The following is a 27,173-nucleotide window of genomic DNA, read 5'->3' on the forward strand; positions in this document are numbered from 1 at the left end:
TTGGAGTGATTAGGCCGAGACTAAATGGGACAGTGTGGCTGCCAAGGGACGGGCCTGTGCTGGCCTCCAGGTGACCAGGGGCCTCCGGAAGCCCTCTGTTCTTAATCTCTCCTAGCCAAGGGCTGGCTTTTCTCTTTGCTCAGTGAGCCTCTTTTCAAATGGAGATGCCTCCAGCCAGACTTCTTTCATGAGGTTGGCTAGGCCCCTGACACCTTGCCGTAAGTTTATTAGCTTTATTTTGGAAAGAATATGGGGAAAGAAAATGGGGGAGCGAGGCCTCCCAATTCTGGGGAGCCTCCCAATTTTGGGGGAGCCTCCTGATGTTTGGGGAGAGGCCTTCCCAGATTCTGGCCCCTCGCAGGCACTGCTGCCCAAGCTTGCTGTGGTCCCTGCCTCGTGTGGTCCACACATGTGTAGTGACTAGTCTGGTCACCGCGGCCTCACAGATCCCCTCACGGGCTTGTCACCTGGCAGTTGTAACTGAGCCAAATGAAATTTCATTTTTGCAGGACAGAAACCAGGATAACTTCAATTTCATCTGGCTCTACGGCTCTATGGTAGGGGAGTCTGAGGAGCACCAAGATCCCTGAGAAAGGATGCAGGCCTCCTGCGAGGGTCTGAGAGGAAGCTGAGGCCTGGCGAGTTGGTCCTTGACAGAGGGCTGGGGAGCTCGAGGGGAGACCGGTCATAGAGCCGCAGCAGGCAGGGCGACCTCTCCTACAGGCCCAGGGGTCAGCAGATGGGCCAGTGGAACAGAGTCGAGAATCTAGAGCAGGCTCAGCCATGTGGGAACTTTCTTTTTTTTTTTTTTTTTTAAGATTTTATTTATTTGACAGAGAGAGACACAGCGAGAGAGGGAACACAAGCAGGGGGAGTGGGAGAGGGAGGAGCAGGCTTCCCGCGGAGCAGGGAGCCCGATGCGGGGCTCAATCCCAGGACCCTGGGATCATGACCCGAGCCAAAGGCAGACGCTTAATGACTGAACCACCCAGGCGCCCCCATGTGGGAACTTTCTGACCAGGGCGGCGCTGCAGAACCATGGGGAGAAGCAGCTGTTGGACCAATGGTGCTGGGCAGCTGGGTGACTCTGGGTGACCTGAGTGACTCGGAACCACACACTTGGAGTGCACGCATCCCACACTTCCGTGTTCCGAAGGTGTGCATGACGCATAGGTAGAAAACCTGACGAAAACTGAGGGGTGAGGGGAAGGCTCCGGCGCCTGCTCATTGTCCTGACGGGTGGGGCTCACATGGTCTCATGTGTCCAGTTTACGTGTGCTTTCTGCACTTTTGTATTTGTATCACACTTCACAGTAAAAAAGAGTTCTCAAAGAGGACCCCAACATACTGGGGGAAATGTGAGGAAGCCTGTCCATCCTCGGCACAAGGCTCGCAGGACTGACAGGAGATCCAGCCTGGCTGGACGGTGCTGGGATGGTGTCCTGGGTGGGGGATGAACAGGGCTGCTGACTGCTCAGGTGGAAACCCATGCAGGCCCAGGTCCCAGGACATCCTTGGGCTGCGTGAGAAGCTCTAGCCTTCCATAGGGCTGTCAGGACCCCGTGAGCATTTTCAGTGCCCTGGGGCTACAGGACGGAGACAGGCTGGGGCCCCAGCTGGACGCAGAACAGCAGGTGGGAGATGCAGACTGAGTGGGAACCAGGGCCTGGCCATGCTGCTGCTGCCTGCTTCCTGGTTCTCAGACTCTCGAGGTGTCTTCCTTCTGGGTCTTTACACTGACCCTTCACTTGGACTGGATGCTCCTTCCTGCCCATGAGATGGCACCTTGTAGGTGCGTCGATCATCCACCACCCTTCCCTTGAGTGCCAGCCCTGGAGGAGCAGGAGTGGTGACCGCTGCTTGTGGAAGAAATGAATAAAAGCTGGAGTGAGCAGGAGATGCAGGCCTTCCGGAGCTGAGGTCTGCCTTGGTGACAATTGTGGTGTCAAGGTTATTGAACCGCGGTACCGGGTGGCCAGTTCCAAGGGTGTTCCCAGAGCAGGCACTCACTTCCCAGGAGTGTGGAGTCTGGGTGGTGGAGGCTGGACCCAGGGGAGTCACAGGGACCACAGGAGGCCGCAGGCCGCAGTGCACGATTGGAGTCAGGTGCACCAAAGGGCTGCCCGTAGTCGGTCCTTGAGACCCGGTGGTGGGAGGCTGGCAGAAGGACCGAGGGACAGCCATATGCCACTCTGAGTGATTAGGGCGTGGAGGAAGGACCCTTTTGGGGTAGGAGCCTGTTAACTCCATTCCTGTGTTGGCTTTGAGATGCTTGTGAGCCTAGAATGACAGGTGAGCATGTTGAGCCAGCTGTAGAACAGGGTAGTGTGGCTCCTCCCTCAAGAATCCTGCCGCCCTGGGCCGTAAGCAAGAGTAATAATCTCTCCAGCCTCGTAGGGCTGGTCTCTGAAAGTGCATTCTGATGCTGGGCCAGGTGGGAGTTATGTGACAGCCGATCCCTCCCATTCTGCTGCTGGAATGATCCTGGTGGTTCCCTGCTGCCGATGAGGCCAGGTGCTTGGGAAGCCATTCGTGCCCATCATCCTTGAGCACGCATTTCCTGAAGGTGCAGGGAGCTGGACGTCGGTACAGCACTCGAGCTTACAGCCTGGGTCCCAGTTGGCCAACTGTCCTGGGAATGTCCGAACTAGCCGTGGCCCTGGAGACGTTTCCACTGGGGCAGTGCCTGCAGCGGAGGACGTGTAGACCAGGACACCCTGTTGGTGGTCCGGGACAATCACCGTTCCTCTGTGCCTTCCCCACCACTGGTCTCTGCTCCGGGGGAGGGACTGCCTGATGGCCGGAGGCACCTTGCGTGGCTGAGGTGAGGTTCTAGTGGAAGGTCTTGGCCCATCTCCCTATTGGGTGGAAAGGTTCCTTTTGCTGTTTAGTAGCGCTAACCATGTATCACCAATGCCATTTCCTACTCCAGGCCTTCCTTTTCCACTCCCTTTACTTTTACATTTTCTTCTGAGATCACTGTAGCTTTACATACAGTTGTGAGAAGTAGTTCAGAGAGACAGACCCCTGGCACGCATTCCCCCCGCCACGCAGTCCCCTGAGGGCACCTAGGACACTGACGTCCACACGCTCCACGGACCTTTCCAGATTTACCAGTGTTCCGTGCATCTGCGTGTGCGCATACCATGTGCATGTACTTCTGGGCAGTCTTGTTAACTGTGTAGGTTTGTGTGACCACCAGAGTCAAGTGCAGAACAGCTCCGTGACCAGGACCCTACCTGCCCTGTGTAGCCATGGCCACCGTCTTCTCCTGCCCCCACCTCCCACCCTAAGATCTTACCAGATCAAGGATTTTTTATAAATGGAATCATGCAGGGTGTGGCTGTCAGGGAGGAGCCCAGTGCCCTCGAGATCCATGCAGGCTGTGCGCATCCAAAGTCGGACCCTTCTGATTGCTGAGGAGTGTTCCATGATGGGGGAGGACCAGAGTTAGGTTAAACATTTGCCCATTGAAGGCGTGGGATGTTTCCAGTTGGGGGCTGTTATGAATAAATTTGCTGTGAAGTTCATGTCCACGTTTATGTGTGAACTTGAATGTCCATTTATGTGGGACAAATGCCTGAGAGTGCAGCTGTTGGGTCATATGGTGAGCACATGCCTAGCGTTTTAAAGAAACTGCAGGTCAGACTGTTGAATCTCAGATCTGTACCTCTGAAACAAATAATGCAATATATGTTAAGAAAAAAAAAAAGAAGAAGAAGGTAGCGGGAGAGGAAGAACGAAGGGGGGGAAATCGGAGGGGTAGACGAACCATGAGAGACGATGGACTCTGAAAAACAAACTGAGGGTTCTAGAGGGGAGGGGGGTGGGAGGATGGGTTAGCCTGGTGGTGGGTATTGAGGAGGGCACATTCTGCATGGAGCACTGGGTGTTATGCACAAACAATGAATCATGGAACACTTCATCTAAAACTAATGATGTAATGTATGGGGATTAACATAAGAATAAAAAAAATAATAAAAATAAAGAAACTGTAGGTCTGTTTTCCAGAGTGGCTGCACCATTTTATGTGACCACCAGCAAGGTGGGAGACCCTTGCCATTCTGATGGGTATGCAGGGACACCTCACATGGTTTTAATCTTCGTTTTCCTCATGGCTAATGCTGTCGAAGATCTTTCCATGGGCTTTTTTTGCCATCTTTATATCCTCTTCCGTGAAATGTCTGATCACACATTTTGCCCATTTTCTAATTGGATTGTTTTGTTTTTACTGCTGAGTTTTGAGTCCTTTATGTGAGCCAGAGAGAAGTCCTTTGGTCTGTGATTTGCAGACATGCTCTCCAGTCAGTAGCTTGGCTTTTCACCCTCTTCACAGGGTTTTCGTGGAGCAAAAGTTCTTTTTTTTTTTTTTTTTTTTTTTTTTTAAGATTTTATTTATTTATTCATGAGAGACAGAGAGAGAGAGAGAGAGGCAGAGGGAGAAGCAGACTCCCAAGGAGCAGGGAGCCCGATGCGGGACTCGATCCCAGGACCCTGAGATCATGACCCGAGCCGAAGGCAGACGCTTAACCATCTGAGCCACCCAGGCGCCTGAGCAAAAGTTCTTAATTGCGGTGTGGTTGTCATTTAGGGACAGCGCTTTTGGTGTCCAGTCTGTAGAAACCGTGTGGCTTCACCTTTACCACTGAGATGCACAGTGCAGCTGGGGTAGCGATAAAGATGAGTTTTTTTCACCTGTGCCTGTCCAGTTGACCCAGCTCCATTGTTGGAAAGGTTCTTTTTCTGCTGCTCTGCACGGTCATAAATTGAGTGTCTACACTTAGTGGATTTGTTTCTGGACTCTCTTCTATTCCATGGTCTGTTTACCCCCAAGCCAATACCTCAGAGTCTTACTTACCAATCTTTATATTAAGTTCTGTTATGGAATAGTGTGAGTACTTCAGATTTGTTCTTTTTTAGGATTGTCCTGACTGTTCTTGGCCTTTTGCATTTCACATAAAATGGAGAATAAGTTTTGTGAGTTTCAAATACAGCTACTGTGTTTTGGTTGGGATTGCATTGGACCTTCGATAAGCTGGGGAGAAATGACATTCTGCCAGTTCTGAGGCTTGTGGCCCATGAGCATGGTGGATCCTGTTATTCGCCAGGTCTTCCCTCATGCTTTTAAAAAAGGTTTTGTGGTTTTCTGTGCATAGGTCTTGTGCCTCTTTTGTTAGACTTATAACTAGACATTAATGATTTTGGATACTATTGTATTTCTATAAACAGCATAGTAATGTTTCATTGTCTAGTTGTTGCTAGTATTTGTAAATACAATTATTGTTTACGTTGACCTTGTATCTGCCAGTATTGCTCTGTTTTAATTAATCCTAATAGCTTTTCTATAGGGTCATTCAGGTTTTTATCATACACAATGTCATTTGCAAATAATGAATTTTTTATACCCTTCCTATCCTTATTCCACTTATTTCTTTTTCTTGCCCAGTTGCATTGGCTAGAACCTTAGTACAAATATGAATAGAAGTAGTGATAGCAAACGTCCTTGTCTCATCCAGTACCATTTGTTGTTTTTCAGATTAGGTTGGGATAATCATTGTGCTGATGGGAAGTACCCAGAGGCAGGAGAGAGCTGATGCTGGGAGACAGGGGTTCTGGAGGGGTCCTGGGGACATGGGTCTGGGTCCTTGCAGTGGGATGAAGCATTGTGGGGGAGGTGGGGAGTAGTGGCAGATGGATTGTTCGAGTAGGTGGATATCCTTGTCTGATGTCTTCTGTCTTCTCATGAAACATGTCAGCAGCTGAGCATGAAAATAAGGGAGAAGAGGCAAAGGAAGCTGTAAGATTTCTCAAAGAATTAGTGCCATTGAGTGTGTGGGGTATCCTGATTGGATGGGGGCCACCAAATGTGCGGTGACCGAATCCAGTGGAGGCCGGCCCCATGGGTGAGGCAGAACAAAGGAGAGTTTATTGAATACACCGCAGGGGAGCAGTGGGTGGGCAGGACAGCACGAGGGACAGGGAGGGAGAGACTATCTGCCAGGAGGCGGGCGTGCGGGGCTGCAATTAAAGGGGGAAAGTGAGGAGGTATGGGAATGTAGGGAATTTTCCTTTTTTGGTACCCATGTCCGGGTGTAAGTGGCCCATTGGGCAGCTAGGGCTTATGGCTCTTTTGGGGTGGGTCACCTGATCGGCCTGTTTGTATTCAGCCAGGGGGCTGGGGGTGACTGTGGGCCCTCTACCTTCTCCAGGTTTCCATGGCTCAAGTTGGCTGCCTAAAAGCGGCCTCTACAGAGTGGGCCCCGCACTTCTCTGAGGTGTGGTCTTTAGTCTGTGGCTCTGCTGGTTCATTCAGAGTTGGGGCAGTCGTGCTGGACAGGCTGGGGTTCCCACCTGCGCACAGTAAAGCAGGAGCGGAGAGCACAGCTTGAAGCTGAAGGTGAGGGCATGACGGTGTGGGGGCTCCGGAGTGCTGGGGTCAGCATCTGCAGGACTGAGCTGGGGGGTAGGTGATGATCTGAGAATGGGGTGTTGAGAGGAAATGCCAGAGTGGGGGTGAAGGGGGACAGTTACAGATGGTGACAGGGTCAAGGGCATAACTGGGGCAGAGGACGAGGTCATTGGCAGGAAGAAGAGGTCAAGACTGAGGAGCAGGGAGTTGAAGGGTGGTCACAGGAAATTGAGACCACCAGGAATTCAGACCTGGCGCAGCGATGGGGCGATGCCCACAGCAAGGGCTGGTGTTGGTGGTGGGCACAGCGGATGGCTGGTGTCAGCTGGGACTCCTGCAAAGAGGAGTGGGGAAGGGGCTGTGGGCCACAGTGAGGAACAGGGCAGGTGGGTACCCCTTTCCAGGCCAGGGGGCTGAGGTAGTTTCAGAATTGGGGAATCGAGAGCAGGGTCAGAAGTCCTCTTGTTGCTGCTTCTCTGATCAAGCCTGTCTCTTCCTTCCTTCCCAGCTCAGCCAGGTTCTCAGGAGGTGGGGCCCCCACAGTGTACTTGCCAATTCTCCATGGGGGGACCTCTGCTGAGCTCGCAGTGGTCTCTGTATCCTTCTCTTTTAAAAACACAGGAAGGGGGCGCCTGGGTGGTTCAGTCATTGGGCATCTGCCTTCGGCTCAGGTGATGATCCCGGGGTCGTGGGGTCGAGGCCCCCCCCCACCCCGAATTGGGCTCCCTGCTCCTCGGGAAGCCTGCTTCTCCCTCTCCCACTCCCCCTGCTTGTGTCCCTCTCTCGATGTGTCTCTCTCTGTCAAATAAATAAATAAAATAAAATCTTAAAACACACACACACACAGAGGAGGGCTCGTTCTTTGAGAAGGGTCACCTGGGCACTGGGAGGTACACCCGCGAGGCGGTGTCTTGACACTGTACTTAGTTCAAGGCCTTTTCCATTTCCCTGGATGCCCAGGTGCATCCTCAAGGCTGGCGCCCTGGGCCTCTCTGGCCCAGCCACGTGTGCCGTCCAGGCTCGTGTCCTGCTAATTATTAGGGACTTGGTATCTAACTGGATGTTTTCAGTGGGATCTGTGTCCTTTGTCCCGTGAGCTGTTGCATGGCCCCATCATGATTGACCTCAGGACCACTTTGTCGTGTTTATCGTACATGTTTTGCCCAGCTGATCATCTGTTTTCTGGTTTTGTAGGCTTTGTTTTGTTTTGCCCCTCAGTGCAGACATTTTGAAGATCTAGTGCAACTGGATTTGTCAGTTTTCCTTTTCATTTCTGGATTTTGTGTCACGTTTAGAAAGGCTTTCCCCTGTGCTGGGATCAGACAGATATTTTTCCCTTCTTCCTGATATCCCTGCGGCTTTATTCTTCCTTATGGCTGTGTCTCTGATGAGTCTGGAGTGGGATTTTTTTTTTTTTTTTTTAAGATTTTATTTATTTTGGTGGGGGAGCAGAGGGTGAGGGAGAGAATCTCCAGCAGACTCCACGCCAAGCACAGAGCTCCACGTGGGGCTCGATCCACAACCCTGAGATCATGACCTCAGCTGAAATCAAGAGTCGGATGCTTCGCCAGCGGAGCCACCCAGGCGCCCCTGGAGTTGATTTTGGGGTGAGGAGAGAGGTAGATCCTGTCCTGTTTTTCTAGGCGCTTACTGCCATCTGTAGCCACGCGTTGAAGTGGTGCTCCCTGGTGGCCCTGTGTGGCCCCACTGAGCCCCCTACAGTGGCCACCCTAGTCCTCCCACGTGCATCTCTGTTGGCCCCTCTCCTGGATGCTCTGTCCTGGGCTTCCTGGTGCCAGTTTGCCCAGGGCACTGCTCAGACTTACTTCCAAGGGCCCTCCTTCGTCTCTCTTCTGCTCACTTGCCCTTTCCCTGCATCTGACAACCTGTCCCATCCTCATCCTGTTACTCTTGTCTTCTCCTATCCACTCCCTCCTGGGTAGGTGTGTGGGTCCCTGTGCCTCTTCTGTGAAGTTGCTTTCACCCCCCATCTGATCACATCAGTCATTTGTCTGAAAGCTTCTGTGGCTCCCACAGCCTGTGGGTAGAGTCCAGCTCCTCAGCTGGGGACAGAAGATGCTCCTGGAGCTGACTGTGGCTCATGCTGTCCTTGCTGGTTCGGACCTGATAGCCAACAGGAGTGCTGACACCTGTTCTCCCAGAACAGAGAGCGCTTACAGGTGCCTAGAGGAGGGTTACCTTGCATGGCTCCCAAATCCAACAGAAGTGACCCAAAGTGTGCATTCCCCATCCGTCTGCCTCTCTGAACCCCACTGTGACCGCTTCTGGTCTTTTTGTGTGTCTTTCTTGTGTTTCTTAGGTACATAAAAATGTATGTACACAAAAGGTAGTGTACCATAAACAGACTTTATATCTTTTTTCTTCACTGAACAGCACTTTTTTTTTTTTTAAGATTTATTTATTTGGGTGGCTGGGTGGCTTAGTCAGTGAAGCGTCTGCCTTCAGGTCAGGTCATGATCCCAGGGTCCTGGCATTGAGCCCCACATTGGGCTCCCTGCTCAGCGAGGAGTCTGTTTCTCCCTCTGCTCCTCACCCCTGCTCATGCTCTGTCTCTCTCAAATAAATAAATAAAATCTTTTTTCTTTTAAAGATTTTCTTCATTTATTTGACAGAGGGGGGGAGAGCAGGAACAGAGATAGAGGGAGCAGGGGGAGAGGGAGAGGGAGAAGCAGGCTTTCCGCAGAGCAGGGAGCCCGATGCGGGGCTCGATCCCAGGAACCTGGGATCATGACCTGAGCCGAAGGCAGATGCTTAACGACTGAGCCACCCAGACGCCCCTCAAATAAATAAATAAAATCTTTAAAAAAAAGACAACCAAGATTTATTTATCTGAGAAAGAGAGAGAGCGCACGTGTGAGTGGGAGGAGGGGCGGAGGGAGAGGGGGAATCCCAAGCCAAATCTGCACTGAGCGTGGAGCCCGATGTAGGGCTCAATCCCACAGCCCCGAGATTGTGATCCGAGCTGAAATCAAGAGTCAGGTGCAACCAACTGAGCCTCCCAGGTGCCCCTGAACAAACACGATTTCTTAGCGACCATTCCATGATGGTGCACAGGAAGCTCTTCATAAACCCCTCAGGGTCTTACTTAGTTAGGCCCTGTGACAGACAGAAAGGTCATTTGCAGTGTTTTCTGTCATAAAGGCTGTTGGAACAGGGGCCAGCCCTAGGGGACTGCTGGTGAGCGCGCCCGGGGGGATGGCCGCTCTGTGCTGCGTCGCTGCCCCCGTGGGGGGTGCCCGTGGTAGCACCCGCAGGTCCGCACCTGCTGCTCTCAGAGCGTGCCCTGGGTGGCCCGGCTGTGGGCTTGCAGCTCCGGTGCCTCCTTCCTTCTCCTCACGGGTGCCGGGCCTGGCCTCGCTCACTGATGCACATCCTGCTCCTCGGCGGATGGTAGGGCCTGTCCTCAGTCCCCTCCCGTCCCCCGTCCCTGCCCCCAGTGCAGAGCCGAGTAGAGCAAGGGAGCTGGGAGGGAGGAGAGCTTGTTGAGTGACCAGAGCAGGCACGCCAGTCAAGTGGGTGGGGCTGCCTCTTCACAGCCTGGCGCTGTCGTGTCTTAGGGTCTCTGGGCATCTGGTCCTTCCCTGACTGGATGGTGCGGGCCATGGGGCACCTCGGGCCTGAGCTTGTCCACTCCACAGCTGCACCGAGCTGTGCCAGGCCTGGCCCCCCTGACCAGAGGCTCCTCTTGCAGGGGCCAGCACGTGGTTAGGACAGGGACTGTGCCCTTAACAAGCTTGTCCTCTAGTGGAAGAGACAGGCCAGGACAGATAGTGCCCTTGTGCCTGGTGTCCAGTGCCCAGCCTCCGCTGCTCGGGAAGCTGCCGTGGGGCACGTGTGCCCGCGGGGGTCTGGGTCCTTGGTGGGATGGGAGTCTTCCAAGGTGAGCCAGTCAGGAGTGGGGGAGGGTGAGCACATGGGATGGGTGCTAGGGGTGAGCCCTGGAATGGGGGCCGGGCTCCGGGGGCCCTTGCTGCGTGTGAGTCCTGCATCACCCTCTGTTTGCACTGATGGATAAACCTATGTCTCTGGGACGCCCGCCCTAACTTGGGCAGTGTCAGCTCTGCATCAGGTTTCAGGGAGGGGTCACAGCACCTCACCCACAGCATTCAGATGACCTGACCTTGTTACTCTCTAGAATGGCAATATGTACTTTCCCAGAGTGAGGGGTGTCTAGAGATTTTCTCATTCTTTGCTATTGTAGATAATGCTGCAAATAAAACCAGCTCTTTTGATTGCAAGTTATAGGAGCCTACTCCAAAAAGCCAAGCACAGCTTCACATCTGGGGGGTGGGAAGTCCCCAGAACCAGAGGGAAGGCGGGGGGTGGGCCTGCTTGGGCCTGATGCAGCCTGGGCTGCCCCAGGTTCCATCCTCAATCTTTTCCTCTCTCTGAACAAGGCCATGGGTGAGTAAAGCGACACCGCCCCTCCCAGGCTCCGGGTTCTCGTTACACCATCACTAATCCTCACACAGGGGATACTAGGGTGGGCATGAGGGGTGATGTGGTGGAGTGGTTAACAGGGGACTTTGGATGTAGGCATGGCTTCAGTTTCCCTGTGTAGCAAATGGGATAATGACAGAGACCTGCTGGGAGGCTGTGACGTTGGGTATCGCAGGAGCATGGATCTGTTCCTGCTGGGCTGGGGTCTGGGGACTGGGCCTGCGTCCCAGAAGCCAGGGAGCTTGTGCAGCTTACATGGGCTCAGAGCTGAAACCTGGAAAAAACTGGCCAGATTTTCTGTTTGACATTCCAGCCAGACTTGGGGGAAGGATTTGTGAACAAGGTGGGAGAGGCCCTGCTTACCACGCCCCTGCCCCTCTGTGGCCTGGGTGTGGTGCACTGGCCATTCCGTGGGACCCCACTATGTCATCTTGGCCTTGGTGGCTCAGTTGAGGGTTGAGTCTTTCACTTCTGGTGGGCTTTTCCTGGACTGTGGCTGGGAGGAGGCAGCTGAGTGAGGCCTGGGGAAGGATGTCAGCTGGGGTCCAGGGGCCTGGGGCCCAGAAGGCTTAGGGCTGAGCCTGGAGGGGCCACCCCTCAATGGAGACTGTCCTGGGATCGGGCGTCCACTGCGGTGTTTCCCTGGCACTCCCAGGGTTACCTTAGGGTCACCTTGGGCTCAGAGAAGGTCATCAGCAGCCCAAGGACCTGCCCAAAGTTACAGGGAGACTGCCCTTAGGCATCTTCCAGCAAAGAGCACTGCTACAGGGGCCCAAAGCAGACCCAGGGCTTCAGGATGGTGGGCTCACCAGAGTCAGGGGCTGAGGGCCCGAGTAAGCTGCCACAGCCCAAACCAGGAGACCAGCGTCTCTACTGTGGGCTGGCCAGGATTCTTCCCATTGTGGCTGGGTTGGGGGAGGGGATGCTGAGGCTCTCCAGATCCTGCTTTGTGATGAATTTTCACGGATGGCCTTCAAAATGAGTAAACCAAAAGGCACATAGAGCTGCTTGCTCTTTTTGGTTGTTTTCTGGAGGACATGGGCATCAGAACCTCTTTCAATCCATAAAGTGCTGTGGACGACACCTTCTAAATCTGGCTGAACTTAACACAGTCAGGTAGGGCTTTGCTGCCGGCGCCCGACTTTAAGAAGTGAAACATCCTGTGACCCTGTGAGCCCACTCTGCCGGGGAGCCTGGGCCTGGGGGTCCCCTCCCCTTGCCACGGCTGGAGACGGAGTGCCTTGCTCCTTGCTTATGGTCCCTTGGGGTGGGTTGTTCAGGTCAGCTCTCCTGGAAGGCCCGGAGAGGTGAAGGTCACACCTCGTGTGTGGGGTTGCCTGCTCCCTGTGGGTGGAGAGGGGCTGGAGGGGAGGGGGCAGTGAGCGGCTAGGAGGGAAGGAGAGGCTTGCAGAGTGGGTGAGGCTCTGCCATGCCCTGTGTTTGCAGTTTGTAGCCTGCACAGCCCTCAGGGCAGTTCCGGGAGTGCCCAAGGAGAAGGTGACCTTGTGCAGTGCATCCTGGGGGCAGGCGGGTCAGCGATGCCGTGGAGGACCAGGGCCTTGAGAGGCTTGCAGAAAACAGCTCCCAGAGGCTGGCACCTGGGCCCTGGAGAGGCAGCCTCATGGGGAAGGCCCGCAGCCCGCGCAGCCCTCCTTGCTCCCTGCTCTGAGCCGCGCTGCCCTTTCTGGGAACCCTGAGTGTGTGAGCCAGAGCGGGGGTGGGGCAAGCGCCCCTGCCAGGAATGTTGTCCAGCAGGGCTGACTGTGGGCTGGAGATGGGCCTTGTCGGGGTGGGGCTAGCCATCTCACCTGCTGGCCTGCCCCACCTGGGGCTGGCCTTGACAAGCTTCCCATTCCTCCTCCACAGGCTAGTGGGAGCCACCTGCTGTCTGCAGCCCGACCAACTGCTCTTCAGAAGGAGGCACTCCGGAGACACAGCTGCCAGGCCTGCTGTGCCCTTGGCACCCTGGCTGCTCAGACAGTCTCACTGCTGGGCACTGGGGGCCGAGACCGCAGGACTCTGAGGGCACACCCTGCCCTGGCGTCTGTGTGGCTAGGGGGCCGCCCTCTGGCCACACCTCCCTGTTAGCACTGATGCACTGACCCTGGAAGACTGATGAGAGAGGGGAGGGAAGGCCAGGCCATGGCTGCTCCCAGACCCCACCCAGGATCCTGAGGTCTGGGAGGGGAGGGGGCTTCTAGAACTCCCAAGGGCTCCCAGGGGCCTCTGCTCATTGCCTTGCCCTCCCTTCACCCTCACTGAAGTGCTGGGACACGGCAACGTTGTTATCTGGGTAATTAGCTTCAGACCCTGGACTGAGGCTGGCCAGGTCCTGGGCTGCTTCCCACAGGCTGTGCACCCTGACCGCAAGAGGGAGGTGAGGCCCTGCCCGCTGAGCAGCCGAGGTGTCAGGGCTCTTGAGAGGCAGGCTGCGGGCACTCTCCCACCCTGCCCTTTCTGCCTGGGGCCCGTGTCCCTCAGGACTGCCTGGGCCTGGTCGCGGCGTGGGGCCTTGTGACCTAGCCTTGCCCGGGGCAGAGGGCACCACCAAGCCTCAGGGAGGGGATGCCCCCACGGGTGCTGGTCCAGCCTGCTGCCCCACTCCTGAGGCCCAGTCTGGCCCCTGTGCTCCCCGGTCTGGTGCCCCGAGCCGCCCCCCCGGCAGGTAGCCCCCGCCATGGCCGAGCACCTGGATCTGCTGGCAGAGATGCCCATGGTGGGCAGGATGAGCACGCAGGAGCGGCTCAAGCATGCGCAGAAGCGGCGTGCCCAGCAGGTGAAGATGTGGGCCCAGGCTGAGAAGGAGGCCCAGGGCAAGAAGGGCCACCGGGAGCGGCCATGGAAGGAGGCAGCCCGTGGCAGGCCACAGAAGCGGGTCCTCTTCCCTCCCAGTGTCACCCTTCTAGAGGCTGCTGCCCGAAATGATCTGGAAGAAGGTGAGCGTGGCTGAGCCCCGGGGCACAGTGCCATCCTGTGGAGGCCTAGGGGCTGGCCTGGCATCCTCAGTGGCATGCTCTAAGTGGTAGGCCACCTGAGGCTAGCCCGTGATGGGGCGGCACACACAGGGTGCTGCTGCAGGGATGAGGCTGACGGGGGGTTGAGCAGGGGCATCGGGCAAGCCCACAGGAGCCTGGACAAGTGCCCAGGGCTTCGCTCAGGTGGGCTGGGAGTGGCCCATAGTCTTCGCGCCTCTTGCCAGGGTGCTGGGCGATAATCAGGAGAGTCCTGGCCACCACCTGCTTGGGTCCTCAGTCTCCACCTCTGTAAAGGAGGACGGTAACGCCCCACCTCAGCAGGTTAGAGCGCGGGGGCAGGGGCCCCCCACAGGCCAGCCCCCTTGACACCTGCCTCAGGCCCCCTCTTTGACTTCTTCCTCCCCATCAGGACCTTCCTGGCTAGATGACAGGCCTGAGCTTTTGGCAGGCTCCTCATTCCTCCCCGGCAACCCTGTGTGCTCACAGCCCCTCTCTCTCCCGGAGAGGCTCTGGAGGGCTCTTCCTGCTTTCCTCCAGGGCAGAGGCTGGGGTGCAGAGGGCAAGGAGGGGCGGGCAGTGCCTCAGGGCAGGGAAAGTAGAGGAGGGTGTGGTGGGCGTGCCGCAGGCCATGGCTGTGGGAAGGAGGGTGAGTCCTCCTGTTGCCTGTGGGGCACAGTCTGAGAGGGCCAGGCCGTCAAGGAGGTCCACGGTGACCTTGGCGACAGCCTGGGCCCACTGAACGATGAGGACAGGGACTAGCTCTGCTGAGGGGAGACCCTGGAGGGGACAGGCCTGGATGCCTTGGGCCCACACTGCGGGCCTGCTCTGGGCTGGGGCATGTGTAGGGTTCAAACGCTCTGCTAGTGGAAAAGGCTTGGGGGAGCATGGGACCCAGTGAGGGTATTGTTGGGGGAGGGTGCCAGAACCCCGGCCGGGGACTGTCCTCAGGAGCCTGAGGCTTGGAGTGTCGGGATTCAGGGGGATGGGTCCTGCTTGGTGCTGGAGGCAGGAGCATGCTGTGTATGCGGACTTGGGGCAGACAGAGACCCAGTGCCCGGCTCTTGAGCCCTCAGCCTGGGCTCGGGGGTCCCTCTGGCCCCCTGCACCTCTGTCCTCCTCGGCATTCCCTGCTCCCAGCTGCAGCACAGCGGTCAGCCCGGGTACCCTCAGGTACCCTGCACCCCGACTAGAACAGTGTTGGCCTGTGGCCGGACCTCTCTCTGCGCTCTTACCACACTCCCTCCTCCCCCTTCTCACAGTCCGCCAGCTCCTTGAGAGTGGGGTCAGCCCCGACCTGGCCAATGAGGATGGCCTGACGGCCCTGCACCAGGTCAGCCCTGCCGGGCGGGGAGCGGGTGGGAGAGGAGGGGGCGCTGGCCTGGGCTCTGGCACTCAGGCTCTGTGGTTCGTAGAGCTGCATCGATGACTTCCGGGAGATGGTGCGGCAGCTCCTAGAGGCTGGGGCCAAGGTCAATGCCTGCGACAGTGAGAGCTGGACACCCCTGCATGCTGCGGCCACCTGCGGCCACCTGCACCTGGTAGAGCTGCTCATTGCCCGGTAGGGCCCCGTCAGTGTGGCCAGAGTGGGCGTTTGTATCAGGAAGGGGCTGCAGTTGGGTCAGGAGAGGCAGGACCTTCCTTGCAGACAGGAGTTCATCCTGAGACACAGCCCAGGTGTCTCCTCTGCAGGAAGCATGCTTGGCCCTTGCTTCGTGGGTTTCCACTCACCTTTGCTTACCCTGACTTCACCCTGGCATGGAGATCAGGGCCTGGGCAGAGGCTGCAGACACAAGGGAATGAGCATGTACTCGGAGAAGTGTGGTGGTTCTCCTGGGCGCATCCTCCTGCCAAGCCCCCTTAGGAGTTTGGGAACTCCTCGAGGGTGGGCCTTGGCCTCTAGCTCTGGTCTCCCTGGGGTCTGACAGACATGCCCTTCTGGCCAGAGTGATGAGGGCAGCACTGGCAAAGACGGAGGGGGCACCTGGCCATGGACGGGGCCTTTGACAAGGAGGCTGGAGCAGGGCAGGGCTTCTTGGTGAACGGGAGGGGCGGTCGGCTTTACCGGCGTCCAGGAACTCCCCCCACTGCCACGGCCCCTCAACTCTGACCCCCACAGCAGAACGGATGGTCAGGGGCTCAGGCTCTCCTTGGCGTGGTCTAGGTGCTGATGGTGGGTGTGTGGGTGGTTGGCAGTCTCTTCCCTTCACACACACATGCTGTAGAGTGGGCACCCACCTTTGTGTTCTGCGCTCCTCTGCAGCTCCCTGTCCTCCCCCTGGCCGTGCCTCTGCTTGAGCCTTGTTCCCTGCAGCTCTCTCCTGGCATCCAGGCGCTCCTCCTTCCTCTACTTTTTGCTCCCTGAGGCTCCTAGAGTCCTGGCACCCCCTCCTGGCTGGTGGGCCCACTGTGTGGGTTGACAGGGGTGCATGGGTGTGGAACCTGGAGCTCAGACACGGGTGGAGACTGTGGGGGTGGCCTAACTGGCTTGAGGGCAGGATCCAGAGCTGAGGGGCATCAGGGGCCTGGGCCGCCTCCATCTGTGACCCACACTGTCCTGGAGAGCAGCCCCAGGCTGAGGGCCTCCGCAGAGGGTGGACTAGAGGTCTCCCTGGGAGAGAAAGGCTCTGTGGCCAAAGCCCCTGTCCATTCTTCTTGCAGTGGTGCCGACCTCCTGGCCGTCAACACTGATGGGAACATGCCTTACGACCTCTGTGAGGATGAGCAGACGCTGGACTGCCTGGAGACAGCCATGGCCAGCAGCGGTGAGTGGGACCCCACTCGCCCACGCAGGGTGCCTGGGGCGCCAGCTGAGCTCGCTGCCCTTCAGGCGTCACCCAGGACCGCATTGAGGGGGCCCGGGCATTGCCAGAGCTGTGCATGCTGGACGACATCCGCAGCCTGCTGCAGGCGGGAGCCGACATCGATGTCCCCCAGGACCATGGGGCCACACTGGTGAGGATGGGGCCACGTGAGGTGCAGGTGGGGAGGTTGCTGCTGGAGGGCACGGCAGGGACTCAGGGCTGAGCGCTTTGCCCGTAGCTACACATCGCGGCAGCCAATGGGTTTGGCGAGGCAGCTGGCCTGCTGCTGGAACACCGGGCCAGCCTGAGCGCCAAGGACCAGGATGGCTGGGAGCCGCTGCACGCTGCAGCCTACTGGGGCCAGGTGAGTGCGGGGTGGGGGGTGACCGCCCGGCGGGGGCGGGGGCTGCCCTGGCTCCTGGCCCCGGGCCCTTCAGCAGCCCGGGCTCGCCGGCCCTCAGGTACATCTGGTGGAGCTGCTCGTGGCGCACGGGGCCGACCTGAACGGGAAGTCTCTGATGGGCGAGACGCCTCTCGGTGAGCTGGGGCCGCCTCTGCCAGTGTAGAGGGTGGGTGAGAGGGCACCGCTGACCCCCCGCCCACTTCTCCTAGACGTGTGCGGGGACGAGGAGGTGCGGACCAAGTTGCTGGAGCTGAAGCACAAGCATGACGCGCTCCTGCGCGCCCAGGGCCACCGGCGCTCTCTGCTGCGCCGCCGCACCTCGAGCGCGGGCAGTCGGGGGTGAGCGCCCGTGGTCGACCTTAGCGTCCCGCCCTGGCCGGCAGGCAGCCCGTCCACACCCCCACCTCCCCCACTCTGCCCAGCCCTGGCCCCTGCTGACGTGGCTGCAGGGTCCGCAGGGCGAGTGGCACCCGCCCCCCACCCTCACCGTGCCCTCCTGCAGGAAGGTGGTGAGGAGGGTGAGCCTGACCCAGCGCACCAGCCTGTACCGCAGGGAGCATGCCCAGGAGGCCATCGTGTGGCAGCAGCCGCCGCCCACTAGCCCAGAGCCGCCCGAGGAGGACGAGGATGGCCAGACGGACGCGGAGCTGCGACCCATGCCCAACGAGGTGAGCCCCCCGCCGTCCACCTCCAGCATGGTGGCTGTGGGCCTGGGCGCTACCCTCTGTGTGTGGCCTGACCTCGGCGCCTCATTTCTCCCACCACCCTGGGCCCAGTGCAGCAAGCTCATTTCTGCCCCCTGACTCCCATGCAGCCAGGGGCCCACGGCGGCCAAGGGAGGCCGGAGAAGGCCTTCCTGATGGCCTCTGAGGCCCATGCTTCCCCAGCAGGACGACGACCCCGAGTCGGCCAGGCCGCACAATGGCCGAGTTGGAGGCACCCCAGGGCAGCACTTGCACTCCAAGCGGCTGGACCGGAGCATCTCCTACCAGCTGAGCCCCCTGGAGAGCAGCACCCCCGATGCCCTGGTCCGGGCCAAGGCCCACCACACGCTGGCAGAGCTGAAACGCCAACGAGCCGCTGCTAAGGTGCAGCATCCCCTGCCTGAGGGACGTGAGGCCCCTGAGCCTGGCTTGCCTGCGGACGCCGAGAGCCCCCAGCCGGAGTGCAGCTCTGGGGCTGGTGGAGACCCGCCCCTGCTGAAGCTCACAGCACCCTCCGAGGAGGCCCCCATGGAGAAGAGGCCCTGCTGCCTGCTCATGTGAGGGGCTGGCACCCAGAGTCACAAAGTCCTGTTGTCAGGCCCCGCTGGAGGCTGCCGCGGGGCCCCTGCTCTGGAGACCCCGGTGCTGCTGCTGGGGGACAGCGCCTGCAGGGCCTCCCCTGTTCCCCTCACCCGAGGGTGCCAGCTTCCTTGCTCAGGGACGAACCCCTGGCAGAAGCCCTCCTGGGGGGGGTTACCTGGCTGCAGAGACCTAGTTTCATCGTATGACTCTTGATAAAGGGCTGTTCTGCCACCTGCCTTGTGTGTGTGTCAGCAGGGCCCCTGTCCTGAGAGTGGGGAGCTGTTGTGTTGCTGCTTCTGGATGTGCCTGTCCCTGTTTGGGGGCCTGTAGGGGGGCTTGCTTGTGGCTGCCTGGCCCTGCGTGGGAGTGAGGCCCCGGCCACGGGGCAAGAAGCCTGGCCTGCACTGCAGCCTGCCTCCCTGCCTTCCCAGCCTCCTGGAGGCTCCTCTGTAACTCCTTCCTTTCCTGGGAGGAGCCGGGAGCTCCGGAAGGACATTCCTTGGGGGTCAGGGCTGGGGGTATCCATGCCAGAGGGGCAGGGATCCTGGCTTGGAAGGGGAGGGGGCTTTCCACAAGACTCTTGAGCCGCAGAGGGGAGAATCCGTACAAGGCTGGAGTCAGGAACCTCCCTGGGGGAAGAGTCCCCCGTTGCTGGCATGTAGCCCTGGTCCTGGGGCCTGGCTGCCAGCCTCCAACTGGGCTGGCAAAGGGGGCCAGTGGTTGGCAGCCCAGATTCTGAGCCGGCTGGGCACAATGTGTCAGGGTGACAGGGGCCCCTTAGGGGCCTCAAGTGGGAGGGCTGGGGGCACTGCTAGCTCATTTGTCCATAGTGGGCAGCTCTGCATGGCCACCAGTGCTGGTCACCTTCCCCTCCCCAGTGGGTACTGACCCAGCCAGCCCCGTGTCTGCAGGGCCCACCCTTTCCTGAGCATCATTGGTTGGAGGGGTGTTCTCAGCAGGGCTGGGGAGGGCCAGGGGATGGGCCGCAGGTTAAATTTAGTGTGTGGGGCGGTGCAGCTGCCAAGGTCCACCTGTTAACACTTGGGCCTTGCTGCCAGGGGTGGGAGGGGGCTGACTCTGCCTGGGGCTGGGACCGTATAAACCTGTGCTCTGGCCTGGGCGTGGCATAGGTCGCCCTCAGGCCTGACCAGCTGCCCACAGCCTCTCTGAGGGCTGGCTCCTTGACCTTCCGCTCAGAGTCAGATGTCAGCAGCTGGGGTAGCCACCCCTGGGCATGGCCTATCAGCTCCCTTCAGGGCCTGGGGAGGTGGGGCCCCGAGGGCCTATCACAGCTCGCTTCCCACTATCTCCACCAATCAGGAGCAACAGAGGAGGGGAGCTTAGGTCACCCTGCCTGTGGTGTGGCCCCAAGGGCAGCTCCAGGCTGGCGCATGGTGAAAGGGCACAACGGCAGCCCAGAGCAGCCGAGGTGTCCGAGGGCCCAGAGCCACCCTACCCTGTCATGCAACAACCCAACCCAGAGACTCCGGCCTCCACCAATTGCTGATCTGGGACCAAGGTCCAACCGCAGGGCTCCTGCAGCCTGTGGGCCATGGTTGCCAGCCCAGGAGGGGCTGGCCAGATGGAACCCCGCATCTGAGCTTTCGCTCCCTTCTCCCAGTAATGCCAGGATTCTGTAGAGGCCTGACTCAGTTACCTGGGAGACAGGCCTGCTGGCCCAAGCAAAGATGGGGGGCCTGAGAGGGCTAGGCCTTGGCAGAGCCGTGCTGGGGTAAATCTCCAGGGGCCCCAGCTCCATCTCCCCTGGGGGTTTAGCTCTGCCCAGCTTTGCCAACCCCTCCGGGCACTCAGCGCACTTCCCCTCCCCCAGGCCCAGTCCCTCAGAGCTTCTTGAACCTTCTGTCTGTCCCTACCCCCCATGTAGGTCTCCTGCTCCCCGGTCATGGGGACACTGGGCGGGCACTGGGCCTCGCCCCAAGCCCCGCCTGCCTCCTCATGCCCTCCCTATGGCTCCCTGGGGCAGAGCTGTGCCCAGATGGGTGGGGCGGGGCCCAGCGGCCCCGACTTCTTCTTCAGCCTTTTCTGTCCCTTTCAGTGGGGCCAGCAGGCTGCAGCGAAGAGGGTGCCCTTTACCTTGAGCCCCTCTACCCAGGCTCCCTCTTCCCAGCCCTGGCCCACTGAGTCTGGACCCGGCTTCCCTTATCCCCACTTCTGAATCCTGCCGTGTCCTGACCTTCCTGCCTGGTCTGAGTAGGGTCATGGCCTTGAGGGCAGGTGACCGCAGCCAGGTTGCAATGAACGGGCTGAAGGAGAAGGTACTGACGCTGGACACCATGAACCCGTGTGTCCGGAGGGTGGAGTACGCAGTGCGCGGTCCCATTGTGCTGCGTGCCCTGGAGCTGGAGCAGGAACTGCGCCAGGTATGGCCCTGGGCCCCGCCACTGCCCTCCAGCTGCACCTGGACAGCTGAGTCAGACCCATTCCCACAGTCACACGGGACAAAGACCTGCCAGAGTGATAGACGGCCCATTCTCACTGCCTGTGCCCCCTCCCTCCCAGGGGGTAAAGAAGCCCTTCACTGAGGTCATCCGTGCCAACATCGGGGATGCACAGGCCATGGGGCAGAAGCCCATCACCTTCCTGCGTCAGGTGAGGCTCAGCATGGCTCTGGGCTCCTCCCCAGTCAGCCCAAGTGCTCTGGCTCAGTGTCCGATGCTCCCAGGTCCTGGCCCTCTGTGTCCACCCTGATCTCCTGAACAGCCCCGACTTCCCAGAGGATGCCAAGAGAAAGGCTGAGCGCATCTTGCAGGCGTGTGGGGGACACAGCCTGGGTAAGTGCCAGTGCCCAAACCGGCCAAAGCCCCAGAGAGGAGCAGGCAGGAGGCCCTCCCAGGGGAGGGGTGGGCTCTGCTGCTGGAAGGGGGCGGAGGTACTCTGGAGGACTGCTAAGGAACCTCTCGGGTCCTCTTCTCCTCCCCGTCCCGCCTCGCCCCCTGGCCCAGGGGCCTACAGCGTCAGCTCCGGCATCCAGCTGATCCGCGAGGATGTAGCTCGGTACATCGAGCGTCGCGACGGAGGCATTCCCTCAGACCCCAACAACATCTACCTGTCCACCGGGGCCAGCGACGCCATCGTGGTAGGCCAGGGCCAGGGCAGGAGGACACCAGGGCTCTTTTTGTGCGGCTGGGCGGACCTTGCTCCTCCTGGCACTGTGGTTCCGGGCGGGGCGGGGAACAGGTGCAATCCCTGTGGGCCCCACCAACCTTGCTTCCCCATCCCTACAGACGGTGCTGAAGTTGCTGGTGGCCGGAGAGGGCCCCACCCGCACAGGTGTGCTCATCCCCATCCCTCAGTACCCGCTGTACTCAGCGGCGCTGGCCGAGCTCAACGCTGTGCAGGTGGACTACTACTTGGACGAAGAGCGCGCTTGGGCACTCGACGTGGCCGAGCTGCGGCGCGCCCTGTGCCAGGCGCGTGGTCATTGCTGCCCACGCGCACTCTGCATTATCAACCCTGGCAACCCCACTGGTGCGCCGCCCATCCCCCCAGCCTTGCCGCTTCCCCCTCCCAGCCGGGGTCATTGCGCTCTCCCTCCCCGCCGCCCCCCCCCCCATGCTGCCTCTCGGCGCAGAGCGCAAGAGTCTGACCCTGGAAATGCTGCATCCTCCGCGCTCCAGGGCAGGTGCAAGCCCGCGAGTGCATCGAGGCCGTGATTCGCTTTGCCTTCGAGGAGCGCCTCTTCCTGATGGCTGATGAGGTGCTGGCAGAGGCTCGCCTGCGGCTTGGGGTTGGAGGGCAACAGTGGCAGCCCCCCCGCCCCCCGCGCACCGTGACGCCAGTCCTCCCATCCAGGTGTACCAGGACAACGTGTATGCGGAGGGCTCTCAGTTCCACTCGTTCAAGAAGGTGCTCACGGAGATGGGGCCGCCTTACGCGACGCAGCAGGAGCTCGCCTCCTTCCACTCCGTATCCAAGGGCTACATGGGAGAGTGCGTGCAGGCTGAGCGGGCGGGGTCTCGCGGACTCCACCCCCGGCTTGGTTCCCCCTCGCTGGCCCTGCCTTGACACCTGCCCTCGCCGCCCCGCAGGTGCGGGTTCCGCGGCGGCTACGTGGAGGTGGTGAACATGGACCCCGCCGTACAACAACAGATGCAGAAGCTGATGAGTGTGCGGCTGTGCCCGCCTGTGCCGGGCCAGGTCCTGCTCAGCATGGTGGTCAGCCCGCCGGCGCCCTCCGACCCCTCCTTCGCGCAGTTCCAGGCGGTGAGCGGGCGGGGGGGGGAGGGGGGGTTCGATCATGCGACGCGGCGCCAGGTCTGATCAGCCGACCTCCGCGGCCGCAGGAGAGGCAGGTGGTGCTGGCCGAGCTGGCGGCGAAGGCGAAGCTCACGGAGCAGGTTTTCAACGAGGCTCCCGGCATTCGCTGCAACCCGGTGCAGGGTGCCATGTACTCCTTCCCTCGTGTGCAGTTGCCCCCGCGCGCCGTGCAGCGCGCTCAGGTAGGTCGGGCCCAGGTAGGTCGGGCCGACTGGCGACTGGCGTGAGGGCAGGCGAGCTAGGCCCGAGGGCGGGGCGGGGCGGGGGGCGGGGATGGGGGGGCGTGGGCGCGGAGGCTGGGCGCCCAGTCCTGACCGCCCCGCCCGGTCCGACCGCCCCCAGGAGCTGGGCCTGGCTCCAGACATGTTCTTCTGCATGAGCCTTCTGGAGGAGACCGGCATCTGCGTGGTGCCCGGGAGTGGCTTTGGGCAGAGGGAAGGCACCTACCACTTTCGGTGAGGCCCAGCACCGCATGGTTTAGCCCGGCAGCCCCCAACACCTTTGCTTACCTCCCTCTCCCTTTTAGGATGACCATTCTGCCCCCCATGGAGAAGCTGCGGCCTCTGCTGGAGAAGCTGAGCCAGTTCCACGCCAAGTTCACGCGAGAGTACTCCTGAGGCGCCCCCCCCTCCCCTCCCTCTTCCCGGACAGGGTGGGCAGGCAGGTCCGACCCTGGACTTACCATGGCCAGGGCCCTGGGGGGCTCTGGAGCCCTCTGGACTTGCTCCTGCTGCCTGTGGGGCTGGGCCCCTGCCTTTCTGCAGGCCCCTAATAAAGCTGTGAAGCAGCCTGACGACATGGAAGCGGGCTGTGTGCACACCTGTATGAGCCTCCCCTGCCTTTGTCCACTCCTGACTTCCTTTCTGAGCTGGGGCTCCTTGCAGGCCTGGAGACCCAGCCCAGCAGGACATTTGTCCGCCTCCAGGAGGAGCAGTCAAGGAGGGCTCCCAGAGGAGGCGACCTTACTGCAGATGCAGCACCTCTCACGGGCTGGGTCTCCGCTGTGGTCTCTGGTCTTGGGGCCGACACTGGCAAACATCACATAAAAATTAGGAAGAGCAAGAGGTGTGAAGGAAGCCACTAGGTTGGGAATGAAGCTGGACAAAGAAACATGGGAGCTGAGTTCCAGGGGTGGCCACATCCGAAAAAGTAGTCTAAGGAAGACACAGAGCCAGGTGGCCTGGCTCCCCTTCCTGTACCGCTGGCCTCTCCCCTGCCGGGCAGCACAGGGATCACACTGAGCTGTGAGATGGAGCTGGCTGGGTGGGTGAGCAGCCGGAAGTGGAGTCACAGTGACGACTCAAGGAGGGAGTCTTGGTTTTCCTCCTAAATGGGCAGATGGCACGGTGCTGCTACCTGAGGCTGCTGGAGGAACAGCCGTGCCAAGAGTGGGGACGGAGAACGAACAAATAGGTCTTGCTTTGTTTGTATTGGGTTTGAAGTGCATGACATCCTAGTGCAAACGCAGTCCTTGGGCTGGGAGGCAGTGAGGGGCGGCCCTCCCACGCTGGAGCACCTGAGGGCAGGTGCCAGGGAGGAGAGTATGTAAAATGCTGACGAAGGGGCACCCTGGGGAGACTGAGGCTGGGGTGGGTGTGCAGCCCTATGTCCTTGCCATGGGAACAGGGATGAGCGCCTACTGTGGGCAAGATAGACACGGTTGTGACTCACTGCAGTCTTCTTAGGTAGGGATGGTAGTCCCCATTTTACAGACGAGGAGACTTGTCGAAGTGACAGGAAACCCACTCGAGGTGGCTTCACCAGCTGTTGTTCTAGGGGTTGGGTTGGCTTCAGGGGGTCAAGGGTTTGGAGACTAAGGCTCTAGCTCTGTCTGCTCCGGAGGTGGTTCTTAACCATGGGCCATACTCACTACCCCCTCTGGGCCTCGGGAGCCCTGCGGGGTGCAGCTCTGAGCAGGAGAGACCACATGAGACCCCCACATTCAGCTGCTCCTGGGACAGGCCTCTCCCTCCACAGAGCCGCCCTGGAGCGAGGCAGGGCTTGGGCCCGCCCCACCTGCCTCTCCTGGCCTTGTCGCTGGACACTAGAGGGCGTCCCCGGCAGCAGCGGGCTGCACCCCCCTGGCTGAGACCTTTCACACCGACAAGGCTTTCAGGGCCCCCGGCTGGGCCAGGGCCGCAGGAGCAGGAGGAAGCCGTAGTAGACGGGCACTTAAGAGGCCGACTCCTCCCTGGGGGCCGCTGGGAGGACCCGGTGGACGCTGCAGCAGCCAGGCTCCAGGTGAGACACCAAGTCAGGGTGTGGGTCCAGGGGTGTCTGGGAGCCGGATCTGATACCCTTGGGAGGGTCCAAGGTGGGCCGCGGGCTCGACCCCAGCTAGGCGAGCGGCCGTCGTGCCCGCGGCTCCCCGGCCGCACCCAGGTTGGCCACTGGGGGCGCCCGAGGGCGGCGGGCGCTCTGGCCGGCTCGCGTGCTCTGTGGCCGCCGCGTCCCACGGCTGCGTAGTGCGCACGCCCCCAGGACCCGCGGGCGCCGGCCTGTCCCACCCTGACCTGGCCGAGCTCCGGAGCCATGCTGTCGTGTGGCCCCTGACCTCATCCTGACCGGACCAAACACCGTCCGGAACCGCTCCGCCCGGCTCCAGGCTCTGGTCCGGCCTTGAACGCAGCCCCCGTCCCCGCCCGGTCACGGGCCGGATCCCCGCCCCCCAGCGCTAGCCCCCGGGCGCCCCGCGTCCCGGCCATGCACGGGAAGCTGCTGCCGCTGGCCGGCCTCTACCTGGTGCAAGGCCTGCCCTATGGGCTGCAGTCTGGCCTGCTGCCTGTGCTGCTGCGGGCGCGTGGCCTCTCCCTGACGCGCGTGGGCCTGGCCAAGGTGCTGTACCTGCCCTGGCTGTTTAAACTCGTGTGGGCCCCGCTGGTGGACACGCGGGGCTCCCTGAGGGCCTGGCTGATGCTCAGCACGGCTGCTCTGGGCCTGGTGTGCGGGCTGCTTGCAGCCTCGCCTCCCGCGGAAGCCGGCCCGGCGGGCCTGCAGGTCCGTGTGGTGGGGCTGCTTCTGTTGCTGAACCTGGGTGCTGCTGTGCAGGATGTGGCCCTGGACACGCTGGCCGTCCAGCTCCTGGAGCCAGCTGAGCTAGGGCCTGGTAACACAGTGCAGGTGGTCGCTTACAAGCTGGGGGCAGTGCTGGCGGGAGGGGGCCTGCTGGCCCTTGTGCCTACCCTCTCCTGGCCCGGGCTCTTCCTGCTCCTGGCGGCTACCTATTGGTTGGCTGCTGCCCTCGTCTGGGCGGCGCCGGCCCTGCAACAGCCGCCCTCGTCTGGGCCGTCGGAACCCGCCCTCCGCAGCCTGTGCCTTCTGCAGCACCTGCTGGCCATGCCCGGTACTCTGTGGACAGCAGGCTTTGTGCTCACTTACAAGTTGGGTAAGCGAGGCCGTGAGCAGGCAACAGCAGGGGTGGGAGCCTGGGGCCCTGGAGCCCGTTTTGTGGCCACCTTCTGGGGGATTAACTGCAGGCTGGAGCCCAGGCTGGCTCTGCAGCTTCTCCAGCTCTAGCTGCACGGCTTCTGTGAGCTCCAGCCGCACCCCCTCGGGTCTCTGACGCTGCTTCATGCTGACCTAAGCTTGGCTGATGCCCCAGGACGGAGGCAGGGCAGGGGCCTGGCTAGGGGAGTGCACCTGAAGCCCCAGCTGAAGGGAGGCGGGAGCCCCTGCTCACATTCTCCCCACAGGTGAGCAGGGTGCCAGCAGCTTGTTTCCGCTGCTCCTGCTGGACCACGGCATCTCCACGCCAGAGCTGGGGCTGTGGAACGGCGTGGGCGCTGTGCTCTGCTCCATTGTAGGCTCATCCCTGGGCGGGGCCCTGCTGGCCAGGCACAGGTGAGCCCTCCCCGCCTGCTCCACCCCCCTGCTGCCACCTGACCCGCGCCACCCTCCCTGACCCGCCCCCTCTCCCCACCTCAGGCAACCAGTGCCCCTGCTGAGGTCGGTGCTTGGGTTCCGGCTCGGGGGTCTGGCCTGCCAGACCACCCTGCTCTTCCACCTGGACACCCCGGGGGTCAGGCTGGGCTCCAGCACAGTCCTGAGAGGTGAGGGGCTGGCCACGGGAGGGGAGGAGTCCAGTGTCCTGGGCCCCGCTGACCTCGGCCCTCCCAGGGGCAGCCTTGCTGAGCCTGTGCGTGCAGCACTTCCTGGGGGGCCTGGTCACAACCACCACGTTCACCCTGATGATGCACTGTAGCCGGTTGGCGCCCAGTGCCCTGCAGGTAAGAGGGTGCGGCTGGGATATCCGGGGGGCTGCAGGGCTGGGATCCAAGCAGGCCCTCACCTGAGCTCACACCTCGTCCCACCTCGCCCCTGCAGGCCACACACTACAGCCTCCTGGCCACTCTGGAGCTGCTGGGCAAGCTGTTCCTGGGCACGCTGGCCGGGGCCCTGGCTGACAGCCTGGGGCCGCATCTCTGCTTTGCCCTCTTCCTTGCTCTCTCAGGCATGCCCATTCTGTATCTGAGCCTGGCGCCCAGCACCCTGGCCTGAGCTGGGTGGCTGGCCTGCCTAATAAAGCTGAGCGTGCCTGTGGCCTGGCTGTTTGGGGTGTGT

General features: G+C 60.6%; 3 protein-coding genes across 5 annotated transcripts in view; all 3 read left to right on the forward strand.

The window, feature by feature from the left end:
- PPP1R16A (protein phosphatase 1 regulatory subunit 16A) overlaps positions 1 to 19,558 on the forward strand; it is a 36,227-nt gene extending 16,669 nt beyond the window's left edge. The window contains exons 2-11 of one of the 2 annotated variants that reach the window (XM_035012209.1): positions 12,737 to 13,806; positions 15,105 to 15,175; positions 15,258 to 15,403; positions 16,504 to 16,607; positions 16,673 to 16,797; positions 16,885 to 17,010; positions 17,108 to 17,183; positions 17,259 to 17,388; positions 17,552 to 17,717; positions 17,937 to 19,558. In XM_035012209.1, coding sequence (XP_034868100.1) covers positions 13,548 to 13,806; positions 15,105 to 15,175; positions 15,258 to 15,403; positions 16,504 to 16,607; positions 16,673 to 16,797; positions 16,885 to 17,010; positions 17,108 to 17,183; positions 17,259 to 17,388; positions 17,552 to 17,717; positions 17,937 to 18,314 — 1,581 coding nt within the window. In that variant the 5' untranslated portion in view covers positions 12,737 to 13,547 and the 3' untranslated portion in view covers positions 18,315 to 19,558. The remainder of the gene's footprint in view (positions 1 to 12,736; positions 13,807 to 15,104; positions 15,176 to 15,257; positions 15,404 to 16,503; positions 16,608 to 16,672; positions 16,798 to 16,884; positions 17,011 to 17,107; positions 17,184 to 17,258; positions 17,389 to 17,551; positions 17,718 to 17,936) is intronic. The other variant, XM_035012210.1, reaches the window with a different exon arrangement.
- On the forward strand, positions 19,555 to 23,430 carry GPT (glutamic--pyruvic transaminase). 2 transcript variants are annotated; one of them, XM_035012214.1, is made up of 11 exons: positions 19,555 to 20,716; positions 20,856 to 20,945; positions 21,019 to 21,127; positions 21,299 to 21,432; positions 21,581 to 21,824; positions 21,974 to 22,053; positions 22,149 to 22,285; positions 22,385 to 22,559; positions 22,640 to 22,795; positions 22,956 to 23,068; positions 23,140 to 23,416. In XM_035012214.1, the coding sequence occupies exons 1-11, from the start codon at positions 20,555 to 20,557 to the stop codon at positions 23,228 to 23,230; spliced, it is 1,491 nt and encodes a 496-aa protein (XP_034868105.1). In that variant the 5' UTR covers positions 19,555 to 20,554; the 3' UTR covers positions 23,231 to 23,416. The 2 variants fall into 2 exon arrangements, with proteins under 2 accessions (XP_034868105.1, XP_034868104.1); XM_035012213.1 differs by lacking the exon at positions 22,956 to 23,068 and having other exon boundaries at positions 23,140 to 23,430.
- A 1,512-nt stretch (positions 23,431 to 24,942) lies between these two features.
- Positions 24,943 to 27,153, forward strand: MFSD3 (major facilitator superfamily domain containing 3). Its single transcript, XM_035012215.1, has 5 exons — positions 24,943 to 25,998; positions 26,306 to 26,453; positions 26,538 to 26,662; positions 26,730 to 26,839; positions 26,937 to 27,153. Exons 1-5 carry the CDS (start codon positions 25,317 to 25,319, stop codon positions 27,108 to 27,110), a joined length of 1,239 nt encoding a protein of 412 aa, XP_034868106.1. The 5' UTR covers positions 24,943 to 25,316; the 3' UTR covers positions 27,111 to 27,153.
- Positions 27,154 to 27,173: the final 20 nt, after the last annotated feature.

This window comes from Mirounga leonina, unplaced genomic scaffold, assembly GCF_011800145.1.
Source record: "Mirounga leonina isolate KUSES-001 unplaced genomic scaffold, KU_Mleo_1.0 Mir_165, whole genome shotgun sequence".
Taxonomy (NCBI): domain Eukaryota; kingdom Metazoa; phylum Chordata; class Mammalia; order Carnivora; family Phocidae; genus Mirounga; species Mirounga leonina.

Bases quoted from the DNA above. Each gene is read 5' to 3' on its own strand.
- GPT (XM_035012213.1), top strand. From the start codon at position 20,555: ATGGCCTTGAGGGCAGGTGACCGCAGCCAGGTTGCAATGAACGGGCTG. The intron at 21,825-21,973 runs GTGCGCCGCCCA...TCCGCGCTCCAG, and splicing joins CAACCCTGGCAACCCCACTG to GGCAGGTGCAAGCCCGCGAG. The intron at 22,560-22,639 runs GTGAGCGGGCGG...CCGCGGCCGCAG, and splicing joins CCTTCGCGCAGTTCCAGGCG to GAGAGGCAGGTGGTGCTGGC.
- MFSD3 (XM_035012215.1), top strand. From the start codon at position 25,317: ATGCACGGGAAGCTGCTGCCGCTGGCCGGCCTCTACCTGGTGCAAGGC. The intron at 25,999-26,305 runs GTAAGCGAGGCC...TTCTCCCCACAG, and splicing joins TGTGCTCACTTACAAGTTGG to GTGAGCAGGGTGCCAGCAGC. The intron at 26,454-26,537 runs GTGAGCCCTCCC...TCCCCACCTCAG, and splicing joins GCCCTGCTGGCCAGGCACAG to GCAACCAGTGCCCCTGCTGA.